The sequence below is a fragment of the Triticum aestivum genome, chromosome 3D (genome assembly GCF_018294505.1).
Source record: "Triticum aestivum cultivar Chinese Spring chromosome 3D, IWGSC CS RefSeq v2.1, whole genome shotgun sequence".
Classification (NCBI taxonomy): domain Eukaryota; kingdom Viridiplantae; phylum Streptophyta; class Magnoliopsida; order Poales; family Poaceae; genus Triticum; species Triticum aestivum.
The window spans coordinates 439,447,242-439,459,726 of record NC_057802.1 but is presented as its reverse complement, the minus strand read 5'-3'; the positions used below and the strand labels follow the sequence as shown (position 1 = coordinate 439,459,726).

Below are 12,485 nucleotides of genomic sequence, written 5' to 3'. Positions count from 1 at the left end.
CGGTCTCTTCCTATGCTTCTTTGGTACTGGAAGGTCGTCTATAATATGTTCAGCCTCCGGAGGCGGCAATTCAGGCACCGACTCATGACGCTCAAACCCTGAGTACTCATCATAGGCGCCAGTATTGAGATACTGTTGAGTGTCATCGTCATCCTCATCCTCATCTATGGCGACGTCATCAACGACTAATGGAGCCTCTTCCTCACCCCGTCCGCTATCACCTAGCACGACAGCCGACGCTAATTGGGTAGGTGGGGTGTTGATGTTCATACCTTGCTGAGGCTGCGTGCTCGTGGGTGTGCTCCCGGCCACCTTCAGACGAAGCAGACTCTTTGGCCACAACAGGACCCACCCATTGCAACCACCAAGCCGCCGCGCGGGTCTCGTCGTCATCCCCCCTAGTACCGGAGGAGCCAAATTCTCATGGCCCGGTTTGACATTGACCACGGAAACCTTGAAGACGTCAGGGGGATCGGCCGGTTGTGGAATAATGGTTCCTTCGGCTTCATTATCGTCGCCTTCCCCACGTACACCTTCTGGTTGCCGATGGTGTACAATATGGTGCACGGGGTTACGTCGGCTTGCAATGACATGTCTGCGACGTGAGACATCCGAAAGGCAACGGAAACGGGAGATTATACATTTATTGAAGAGGGCCGGTGTGACAGATACCATGAGGGCGTCGAGCTCAGCCAAAGACGAAGCACCACCGAGCACGTCCGGTGCCAGAGCCGGTGCCAGAGCAGGTGCGGGAGCCGGTGCGGGCGCAGGTGCAGGAGCAGGTGCTGGTGCAACGCTAGTCGAGCTGCTCCCAAAGAAGTCAGCAAGGGGAAAGTCCGCTGCATTATTTTTTTTGGATTTTGCCTGCTCCAATTGAAAACGGCCGGAACCAAGACAGTAGACATATCTGCAATCACCTGTTTTGCGGCAGCTACCGCTGTTGCGACTGTCTCAGTCTTCTCAACCGTAATCTCAACCTTCTTGTCGATGTTTTCTTCAGTTAACCTCCGTCTTTCCTTTCTCTCCTCCGTGGTCTCACGGTAGTACTTCTTCCACGTGGCGCCGTCTCCGACACCGTGCACGCGTCCATACGACGGCCGAGTGTCCACCGGGAGTCCTTTCAATATGTTCAACGCCCGGTTGAATGGAGTGTCCCACTTGGGCCTCGCCAACGCCTCAGACGGCGAGTCGCTTCTGGCCGCAATCCTGTGATGCTCTCTCTGGAAAAGGAACAAAGATCATTTACAAATATGACTAAACGTGCAGTCGAATTGATCAGAAACTAAAATTACCAGCAGTCTCATGAACTCCGCCGTGACCGGTTCCGTCTCGAAAACCTTCTTGACTGAGTCCCAATGGTGCCGTGCCCTGAGGACACCACGCTCCTGCGGGATGGTGAAGTCCGCCAAGGGGTGTGGGATGCCCAGACTCTCGCGTTCCGCGTCCTCCTTGGCCCATATGGACCTCTTCCCGCCGTAACCACGGCTTCCGAGGTGATGGCACCCCATGTTCCTCTGCTGAAGCCCCTTCATGTACTTTGACTTTTTTTTGGCAGCTTCGGCCTCGCAAGCCGCCTTGAATATTTCAAACTGCTCTTCCGTGATTGTCGGATTATCCTTTACAATCTAGGAGTAGGGTTCCTTTTTGTTGACGATCCGATGTTTCACCCTTGCTTTCCAGGTGGCCAACACGTCGCTAAACTTGGCCATGGCATGTTTGTTTATCTTCTTCATTGCTGGGTCCTTATTTGGATCTTTATAATCCTTTTCATTCCGGCCCGGGAACAAGAATATCTGGTGCAGCTTCTTTAGGAGTGAGGGCCTCATATTATCCATCTTCTTTAGTTTCTCATCGTTGATGGTGGAGGCTGTCCGTACGATGCAGCCTATTTGATTGCCGTAGCACGATCGCGCTTCCTCGGGCGCTATTGGCTCAAAAATGCCGTCGTCCATCTCCGTGACCACCAGTCTAGTAGTCATGAGCTGGTTTGGGCGTCGTGGCCTCTTTGCTTTCGGTTCTAGATCGGCTCCGCCGGTCTCAGTCTCAGCGTCGGTCTGCATGTCGGTATCAGTCCCCGATGCGACAGGTGGGCCCAGCAACAACATCCGTTGATCGTCGACAAGGCTCAAAAATTCGTCTGCCGCCAGGTAGACGTCGTCGCAATCACCAGAACCTTGTCCTTCATCGTTGCTAGCCATATTTCCTACGATTCAATCTAGTCAATTAATTCTAGACCTAATAAAATGAATAATGACATTAAAAAAGGCCTATGTTTTGCAGGAACGCTGACTCCTTCCCGGTGCGGCAAATCCCGGGCACTCGATATGTCCTAGTTTGTAGCACAAGTCATGCCGAAATTCACAGAAAATTTCGGCACGACCTTTGCTAAAAAGTGGACAAATCAAGTTATTGAAATTTGCCAGAATGGAAATGAATCGACATTCCCGCAAAACATAGGCCACTTGGAAACTCAAGAAAACATTTGCCGGAACGGAAATGTTTGACACTTCAAGAAAATCTACACAAATCTCATGCTCTCTCAAACTCAATTCAAAAACCAAACATATATTATATTTAGTTAACTACTGAACTAAATTTTACTCTAAACTAAATCCTACTGCCCTAATTAACATCTAGTTAAACAAACTCAATTCAAAAACTAAACCCTACTGAACTAATTAACATATACATTATCCACTACTTAACATCTGTTATTACCCTAACTAAAAGACATCTACTATTAACCCTACTGCCCTAGTTAACTAGTACCACCACTACTACTAATTAATATCTAATACCACTACTAGTAAAAAAAATTATCTATGAACCCTACTACTAATTAACATATACTATTACTGCTAATTAACATGGCAGGACGAAAATGCAGAGATAGAGGAGGGGTGGGGGGCTTATAGAGAGGGGAGAGACGGTGGCGGGGAGGTGCTCGGCGACGGAGGCAGGGGCGGGGAGGGTGGGCTCAGGCTCGGGCAGCGGCGGTCCTGGGCAGGCTCGGGCGGCGGCGGTGAGGTTGAGGGCGGCCTCGGGCGGCGGCGGTATGGTTGAGGCCGGCCTCGTGGGGAGACGGTGAGGTTGCGGGCGTCGACGTCGGAGGAGACGGCGACGAAGAATTGGGGAGACGGCAGCGAAGTGGGGCGAGGGATTTGGGGGAGAAGTGGTGGCCGGGGGGAGGGAAACCGCTGGTTATGTCAAACATAGCGGTAGCGCGTTACGGAAAACACGATATAGCTAAGTTAGCTATAGCGCGTTTCAGAAAACAAGCTACTGCTATGCCTTTCTATTTTTTTCCTTATTTATTTATTTTTCTTTACATTTTTTCCTTTCTCCTTTTTCTATTTCTTACATTTTCATTTACTTTTCTATTTGCTTTTCATTTCATTTTATTTTTGTTAGCAGTAGCGCCTTTCTACGTAAACGCGCTGCTACAAAGATATTAGCGGTAGCGCTGTTTCTATACGATCGCTATTACTATGTGTAGCCTATCGGCTTAGTAGTGGGAATTTTAGTAGTAGCGCTTTTATTGTTAGACGTGCTATTGCTACATATGTATCTGTAGCGCGGTTATCCCCAACGCGCTACTGCTATTTAGCACTAGCGAGCTTTTTTAACAAGCGCTACTGCTAAAGTTCTGTGTATAAGGTTTTCCCTAGTAGTGTGGGCTAGGGATAACTTATGTTAGCCTTGATATTTTGAAAGACATGGTTGCTTGTTGATATGCTTGAGTATTTAAATTGTCATGTCAAAACTAGACTATTGCTTTGAATCACATAAAAGTCCAAATGTTCATGCTATAAGAAAAGAATATGATATGACATGATAGGCAGCATTCCACATCAAAAATTCTGTTTTTATCACTTACCTACTCGAGGACGAGTAGGAGTTAAGCTTGGGGATGCTGATACGTCTCCAACGTATCTATAATTTTTTATTGTTCTATGTTGTTATATTATCAATCTTGGATGTTTTATAATCATTTTATAGTCATTTTATATCATTTTTTGGTACTAACCTATTGACATAGTGCCAAGTGTCAGTTGCTGTTTTCTGCATGTTTTTTACATCGCAGAAAATCAATATCAGATGACGTCCAAATGCAACGAAACTTCACGGAGATTTTTTTGGACCAGAAGACACGTAATGGGCCCTAGTTGTGCCTGGGGGGTGCTCCGAGGAGAGCACAACCCACCAGGGCGCGCCAGGAGGCCCAGGCGCGCCCTGGTGGGTTGTGCCCACCTCGGGTGCCCCCCGGACCGCCTCTTTGCTCTATAAATACCCCCGTATTTCCAAAACCCTAGGGGAGTCGACGAAATATTGATGCAGCCGCCGCAGAGTCCAGAACCACCAGATCCAATCTAGACACCATCTCGGATGGGGTTCGCCACCTCCATTGGTGCCTCTCCGATGATGCGTGAGTAGTTCTTTGTAGACCTTCGGGTCCGTAGTTAGTAGCTAGATGGCTTCCTCTCTCTCGTTTGATTCTCAATACAATGGTCTCTTGGAGATCCATACGATGTAACTCTTTTTGCGGTGTGTTTGTTGGGATCCGATGAACTTTGAGTTTATGATTAGATCTATCTTTTTATCCATGAAAGTTATTTGAGTCTTCTTTGATCTCTTATGTGCATGATTTCTTATAGCCTCGTATTTCTTCTCCGATATTTGGGTTTTGTTTGGCCAACTTGATCTATTTATCTTGCAATGGGAAGAGGTGCTTTGTAGTGGGTTCGATCTTATGGTGCTTGATCCCAGTGATAGAAGGGGAACCGACACGTATGTATCGTTGCTACTAAGGATAAAACGATGGGGTCTATTTCTACATAGATAGATATTGTCTACATCATGTCATCGTTCTTATTACATTACTCCATTTCTCCATGAACTTAATACACTAGATGTATGCTGGATAGCGGTCGATGTGTGGAGTAATGGTAGTAGATGCAGGCAGGAGTTGGTCTACTAATCTTGGACGTGATGCCTATGTAATGATCATTGCCTAGATATTGTCATGATTATTTAAAGTTCTATGAATTGCCCAACAGTAATTTGTTCACCCACCGTTTGCTATTTTTCTCGAGAGAAGCCACTAGTGAAACCTACGGCCCCCGGGTCCCTTTCTCATATATTTGCCTTTGCGATCTACTTTTCCTTTGCATTTATTTTCAGATCTATTAAATCAAAAATACAAAAATACCTTACTGCGTTTTATTCTTATTTATTTTATTTGGTGTTCAATCTATCAATCTACTACAATTTTATCTCACGTCCGTTTGTCATCTTGGGCGCCGTTACCCGGAAGGGATTGACAACCTCTTTAACATGCCGGGTTGCGAGGATTTGTTATCTGTGTGCAGGGGCTGTTTACGTTGTGTTGCTTGGTTCTGCTACTGGTTCGATAACCTTGGTGTCTTCACTGAGGAAAATACCTACCGTCGCTGTGCTGCATCATCCCTTCCTCTTTGGGGAAATACCGACGTAGTCCTAGCCGACATCAGGCGCCGTCTGGGCGACGCGAGCAGCCCGGCGCTCGGCGCGGACTCGACGGACGTCGGCCATGGGAGCGACGGAGCGGAGATGAAACAGAGCGAAAGGGAGTTTCGACATGCCCCTACCTGGCGCGCCAAATGTCGGAATCGGGGCTCCGCGGACCCAAGAAGGTTCGAACTCTGGGGCGTGTGCGAAGATCTACCCTAGCCTCAAACTCAAGCTCGTCTCCTCATGGCTTGGCCTCGTCGAGTTCTTGCGAGCGGGGAAGAAGATGAACACGGAGATTTACCCAAGTTCGAGCCACCTTGCGGTGTAAAACCCTACTCCTACTTTACGGTGGATTAGCCTCGTGAGGAGGTTTGTGGATGAACTAGTACAGTGGATGAGCTGCCTCGCGAGGACTCGGGAAGTCAGAATGGATCGGTCCCTCTCTACGGCGGCAGCTAGTCTCTATTTATAGTGGCCTTGGTCCTCTTCCCTCATAGTTTAGGCGGGATGGATTCCACAACGGCCAATTCTGAATGGGGACATGAAGTACATCTTATCCTGACGAAAGGTGGTCTTCGCCTGCAAAGTTTCTGGTCGTGATGCAGAGGTGGGCTCGGTGATGACATCCGTCCTGCCGAGCTCGTGGTCTTGGTCTCGTTGCACTGGAATGGAAACCTTTGGGAGGATCCCTCGGGATCCCACGCCGGTCCTTGCCTCCTTAGCACCAAACAGGAAACTGTCCTCTCTGCGTCCGCTGGCACCCGCCTGGCCTTGGTCGTCATGGCTCACGTTATCGAGATCCTCGTGAGGCTGGGTACCTGCATAGAAGTCTCCGCCCCTCGGGAGGCAGGCTCGGGGCACTGCTCGTCGGGAGGTCTTGGCGTCGTCTGCCTCGTGAGGTCGGGGACCATCGCGAGGGTCTTGTCCCGGGGGCCTTGTAGGTGGGCCGTACCGGGCCGTCGATGAGTCCGCGTGCTGGGCCGCAGGCAGGCAAGTCTGGGTACCCCTGATCCCAGAACGTCGACAGGGGGAGGAGTCCCCATTTGCCAGCACACCAAGGAGAGGATTTCCCTCCTTGGTGGCAACCCCTCCTCTCCCATCTAACCTATATATACATGAGGTCTTGGCCATTTTCAATACACAAGTTTTGGAGCCTTCTCTAATTCATCTAGTTCTATTTCTAGCTGGTCATAGTTGACTAAGTAGGGCTAGACCTAATTTTTCTAATCCTCATAATTAGAAGCACGGTGTGGTTTTAATCTCCTCCCTCTATTTCTCCGGCGACGATTTGCTCTGGACGGTGAAGCGCTGCCGGATCGTGAGAACCGTACTCTTGCAACCAAGTAGAGAGGTCGTGCTTTCTGTCTTCTATTCGAGGGCGGTTCGCGGGATCGTCATCAAAGGTTCGAGGGACTCTAAGTACGATATACACCTACTCGTCTACTTCCGCTGCACTCCGGAGTTAGTAACGATCGTTGATCCAAGCCTTATATGCATCTTCAAATTGTTTCTGGGTGATTGTAGGACGATTTTTTTCTTACTACGTTTCCTCACTTATTTAAGAGTCACTACCACCGTGGAGTAAGGTTTTCCCCCACTAATGATTTTAGGAGTTTGGTTAAGTACCGGTTAGAGAAAAAAAAAACCGTATTTATCTTCCTCTAACGCCGGATAGGGATCGGTCAGAATGCTCTCAAGTGCAGCAAAATAAATGAAATATCTGTAGGACACATGGCCTTACTATGATGCACCATTTTGAACCACAAACAGCTACAATATTTTTCTGTCGCTGACTGGACTAAACGAAGAATTCACGCGGAACTTTCAGCGACCTCCAATTTCCCCTCAACAAGATCCTCGAGGAAACCGCTCAAAGAACGATGGGACGAGCCGCCTTCGATGACCGCGCCACGGGAAGCCTCGCGCAGCTGCGCAGCCCTTCTCCTCATCTCTTGGCCGGCACCACTGTCCAAATTCATCAGCTTCCTCGCGGCATCAGAGAGCGCGGCCCTGCTCACGATCCCGTCCTCCCCACTCTGCTGCCTCAGGTTGATGCCGGTCTTCCATTCGTCGGCGACCATCCGGGCATTCACCAGCTGATCCCACGCGACGGGGAAGCCAATCACCGGCACTCCGGCGCACACGGCCTCAAGCACCGAGTTCCACCCGCAGTGGCTGAGGAAGCCGCCAACGGACGGGTGGCGCAGCACCTCCTGCTGGTCGCACCACGGCACCGCCAACCCCTTGTCGCCGCACATCTCCCGCAGGCCGGCGGTGGCCCTGTCCCGGGCCACCCAGAAGAACCTGACCGCGCTGTCGCGCAGCCCCACGGCGATCTCCTCGAACTGCTTGGGCGGCATGGCGACGAAGCTGCCGAACGAGACGTACAGCACCGAGTTCTCCGGCTGCGCGTCCAGCCAGCGCCGGTGCTCCTCGTCGCGGGCGCTCTCCCCGTTGTCCGGCGCACGCAGGATGGAAGGGCCGACTGGATAGATGGGGCAGGGAAGTGACTCTGCTATTGTGCTCATGGAACTGGGCTCGAGCTCGTGGAAGGAGGTGAAGAAGACGCACTGCGCTTTACGTACGTTGACGAACACCTCCGCTGCTAATTTGATTGGCCCTTTCCAGGCGAGGAAGATCTTGACATCAGACAACCTCACTGATGAGAGGCCCGGGACATATGGATCCAATGACTTGCAGCTTAGTTCTGCAGAGCATACAAGTAGAACTCATCAGTTGTCTTGTAATTTACTGACGAGAAGCTGGAGCATGATCGATTAGCTAGTACCTTCGTCGCTGACACCTTCAACCGCAGGTCGCCACAGGTCCAAATGGCAGAGCGCCAAGAAGAAGGTGGCCGGCTGGGTCCACAGCGAGCACACCGGTATCCCGCGCCGCGCGCCGGCCGCCACCGCCCACTGCAGGTACGTGTCGGCCACGATAGCGTCTGGCCTCCGCCCCAGCTCCAGCGCCAGCCGGTCGAGCAGCCGCTCGACGGGCTCCCCCATCTTGCAGTTTACGGCCTCGATGAAGCCGCCGTGGTCGGCCCCGCGGCCGTGCTCGGAGGGGATGACGTTGGGGATGGTGGCGAGGCGGACGCGGCCCGGCAGCGTGGGGGTCACTCCGGCGGAGGCCAGCAGCCCGTGCCACTCCTCCGTGACGACGACGGTGACGGTGAGGGCGCCGTCCGCGGCGACGAGCAGGCGGCACACGGCGAGCATGGGGTTGATGTGGCCGCGGCCCGGGTACGGCAGAGCGACCATGTGCCGAGCCGCCGTTGCCATGTTTGATTCTGTGCGCACGGCGGTGAGAGATCGGTCGAGTACTCTTATGTAACGCGGTGATGATTGAGACGTTGTCATACTTTTCGGGATTTCTAGGTGATCTCTTTACTTTTCGATTGTCGTATAGGGGAGCAAGCAAGTCCATGGAACACGGCGGTAGGCCGGCGGCGGCATACAATAATTCAGTACCAGACCAGTTCTGCGAGAAAAAAGGTTCTTTTTTTACATTTCTCTCAAAAATCTCTCTATCCAGATGAGAATTCGCAAATCCAAAATAATAATGCAGCCTTTTGATTCTCATGGACAAAGCCAACAGAAGAATCATACCCGTATCTGCATGAGTGGAATGGTAGTGCTGCAAATGATAACATCATTGCTGACATCATGCCATCAGTACATCCTTTTCTATTCCGGCTGTTTGGCTAAGCTAAGTCGGAATTTAGAGCTGTAAGAACAGTAATTTAGGTCACTATGCTGGATATAATTAACTTGTGTAAGGTAGATAAAGATTAAAAAATCACTATATAGAAAATCCAAAACTACAAACAAAGAGTATTTTCATAAGTATCCCACTCGTTCACAAACTTTTAAATATTGTTTTTGTTAAAATTTGTAGCCCGGTTTACATGTGAATTAAATCAAGAACAACGTCCCCCGCGAAAAAATCAAGAACAATGTGCAGAATAAAAACTACAAAAAGTAATACAAAGTATTTTTTTGTTCAATATCATGCAGCGAGTACACTAACTAATGACTATTGCCAACCGAGCAAGTCTAAGATTATGAACATTAGCTAACTGCCCATGCGTTAACACAGCGACATACATATTCAAGTGGTTCCACACAATCGGGTCCGATATATATCTTACACCCACCATATTCTAATGCAGGAAATGATTTGATTTGGTTGAGTTAATGCAAAAGATTTGATTTCATTTGATTGCACCACCAACTCCGACATATAGCTCGAATGATTTGATTCAATTGAGTTATTGCAATTATCTTACACCTACCAATGGGGGCGCTGTAAAAGATTTGATTTGACCTGATTGGGTTAATGCAGTACGTGGGGATGGAAGGCTTCACAAACGGTTGTACGATCACCAACTTCCCTTTAGTAGTAAAGATGTGTTAGTTCAACTGTATAGGAAAATAAGTTGACATGAGTTATATAAACACAACCTAAAGTATGCTTGAGTTACGGGTCGTTGATGATGTTGAAAGAATCAAAAAAATATCTATCTATGGAAACTGTATTCAAACGTTCTTCCACTGCGTTCCTCCGGCGGCTCCCCTCTACCGACGACCTCGGTCATCGGTGGTAAGGGGGGTCGTTGGATCCACGTGTGTGGATAGTTTTAGGCTAAAGTAGCTTCACTTTTAGGTTGTTCATCGTCTTGGCTTCGGTGACGGCGATGACGGCGCTGAATAAAGATTCTTCAGATCCTTCTTCAACAAGGCGGTCGGTCCTATGGTTGGGGATGGTTTTGAAAACCAGACTGTTCAAGCAAGGATGGTGTGGCGGCAGCGGCATCCTCGTGGTGGACATGTGTCCTCGGGCTCCGTCGTTGCGACGGCGTCTGCTCCAACGCCGGTGCGGAGCTAGGGAGGTAGTCCAGGAGCGGATGCAGATTGTGGTCTGCATCGACGACATCTGGAAGATGGAACGTATGTTGGGTTTGTGGTTGATGGATGGCAGGTGTGTAAGTGCATCTAGTGCCACCCCTAGTTGGTTTTGGAGTATTGACGACAAACATGGTTGACGAACTAATGTGTTGATGAGAATTGCAGGATAACACAGGTAGAAGTCCCTCATTGATTCGGTTTACCTACCAGAGTTGACCCCTAAAAATGTATGAAGACAATGGTGGTTCGTGAAGATGATCACGTCGAAGATAATGACGTGTGAAGACATTCACTTGAAGACAATGGAGTGCGAAGACATAGTTCCTTTCGTAGTTTCATTTTCTTCTTTCTTGAGTCATAGGAACCACCGAACTGTTAAGTGGGGTCCAAGTGAACAAAGTCAGAAAACTGATGTGATACTCAACCCAAATCCTATGTCTTCGAGTGAAGAAAATGAGAGCAAATCTTATCCATGGTTGGATGAGTCAGCTTTGATTGTAGCCCAAGTCAAGCTGCCGCATGTGTTTGAAATCCGACCGTTGGACACGTGTCAGTTCCTTAGTAACCCAGGGTCATTTTGGACATATCCGGCCGGGTTGCCTCCTGGCTATAAATAGCCCACCCCCTACACTATAAATTGGTGGCTGCTCAGAGTTAGTGCATGACTTTTGTCGTTTGAGAGCAACCCACCTCCGAAGCCTTTGAGAGAGAAACCCTTGCGAGGACAAAGTCCAAAACACCCAGAGCCCAAAGAGTGTTTGGCATCACTGAAGTCTTTCTGTCCGCGTGATCTGAAGACTTATTACACTTGAAGACTATGTATCTTCCAGTCGGTTAGGCATCGCGTTCCGAGGATCCAAGAGTCATTGTGGATTGCCCGTGAACAAAGTCTATGAAGGTTTGGAAGTCTACCTTGAAGACTTACTAGAGTGATTGGGCAAGGAGTAAGTGTCCTCAGCTCAAGGGGAATAAGGTGAAGACGCGGTCTTCTGAGTTCAATCTCAGCCTCCCTAAACAGACGTACAATTGTCACAGCAACTGGAACTGGTGTACCAAATCCTTGTCTTCGCCAAGCAACTGGTTCTATCACTTTCCCCTTACTTACAGTTTTGCTTCATGAAGTCATTGCTTGCCTGCTCTGTTTGACTTCACTGTGTGAAGACATTCTGTCTGTTTTCTTGTTTGGCTTCATACTGTCTTCCTAGTCTGATCCACTCTACCTAGCAGCTGTTTGTCTTCGTGCTTACTCTGTACTAATTCTTAGACCATGGCATTGCTAGTGTAGTTTCTCTTCCGCTGCATACTGTGTAGGTTGAATTTGGTTGTCTGTCTTCGAAGACGTTGCATGTCTTGAAGACTTTCACAAAAGTCGCCTATTCACCCCCGCTAGTCGATAACTAGCACTTTCAATTGGTATCAAAGCAAGGTGCTCCCTTGTTCTGTGTGATTCGGTTTAACCACCTGGAGTTTTAGCTGTGTCGACTGCACGGATAATCAAAGTCTCCGTTGTGTGTCCTGTCTTCGAGGGCACTGATTACCCCTACTGGAAGAATAAGATGCGCATGCATAGCCATTGACAACGACCACTGGTATGTCGTCAAGACTGACGTTCCCAAAGTCGGTGAAGGTGTCACCGCCGCTGATGTCAAAAGGTTCGCGCAACTGGACTCAACCGCCAAGAACATCATCTGTGGTCATCTGACCAAAGGGCAGTACGACAATGTAAGTGCTCTGGAATATGCGAAGCTAGTCTGGGACTGGCTGTCCAAGGTCAACAAAGGCGTCTCAACCCAAAGAGACTCAAGAATTGATGTGCTTCACAGTCTCTTCAACCGATTCAACAGGAATGACAATGAGAATGTCTAGCTCACTTTCGACCGCCTCACTGATATCACAAATGAGCTTCGTGCTCTTGGCGCCACTGAAATCACCAAGCACGAAGTCGTGAAGAAGGTACTGAGATCACTTCACAGCTCATTTGACACTCTAGCCTTGATGATCCAAGAATGCCCTGACTTCAAAGATCTCGATTCGTCTGACATACTTGAGAGGCTCAACACACATGAATTCCAGCTATCTGAGAAG

General features: G+C 49.1%; 1 protein-coding gene across 1 annotated transcript; it reads right to left on the bottom strand.

The window, feature by feature from the left end:
• Positions 1 to 7,172: 7,172 nt before the first annotated feature.
• On the bottom strand, positions 7,173 to 8,960 carry LOC123079475 (UDP-glycosyltransferase 87A1). Its single transcript, XM_044502251.1, has 2 exons — positions 8,279 to 8,960; positions 7,173 to 8,197 (listed from the first exon to the last, which is right to left on the bottom strand). The coding sequence occupies exons 1-2, from the start codon at positions 8,850 to 8,852 to the stop codon at positions 7,302 to 7,304; spliced, it is 1,470 nt and encodes a 489-aa protein (XP_044358186.1). The 5' UTR covers positions 8,853 to 8,960; the 3' UTR covers positions 7,173 to 7,301.
• Positions 8,961 to 12,485: the final 3,525 nt, after the last annotated feature.

Excerpts from the sequence above, each read along its gene's own strand:
- LOC123079475 (XM_044502251.1), bottom strand. The coding sequence starts at position 8,852 with ATGACAACGTCTCAATCATCACCGCGTTACATAAGAGTACTCGACCGA. Across the intron at positions 8,198-8,278 it reads TGAAGGTGTCAGCGACGAAG|AACTAAGCTGCAAGTCATTG; the intron begins GTACTAGCTAAT and ends TATGCTCTGCAG.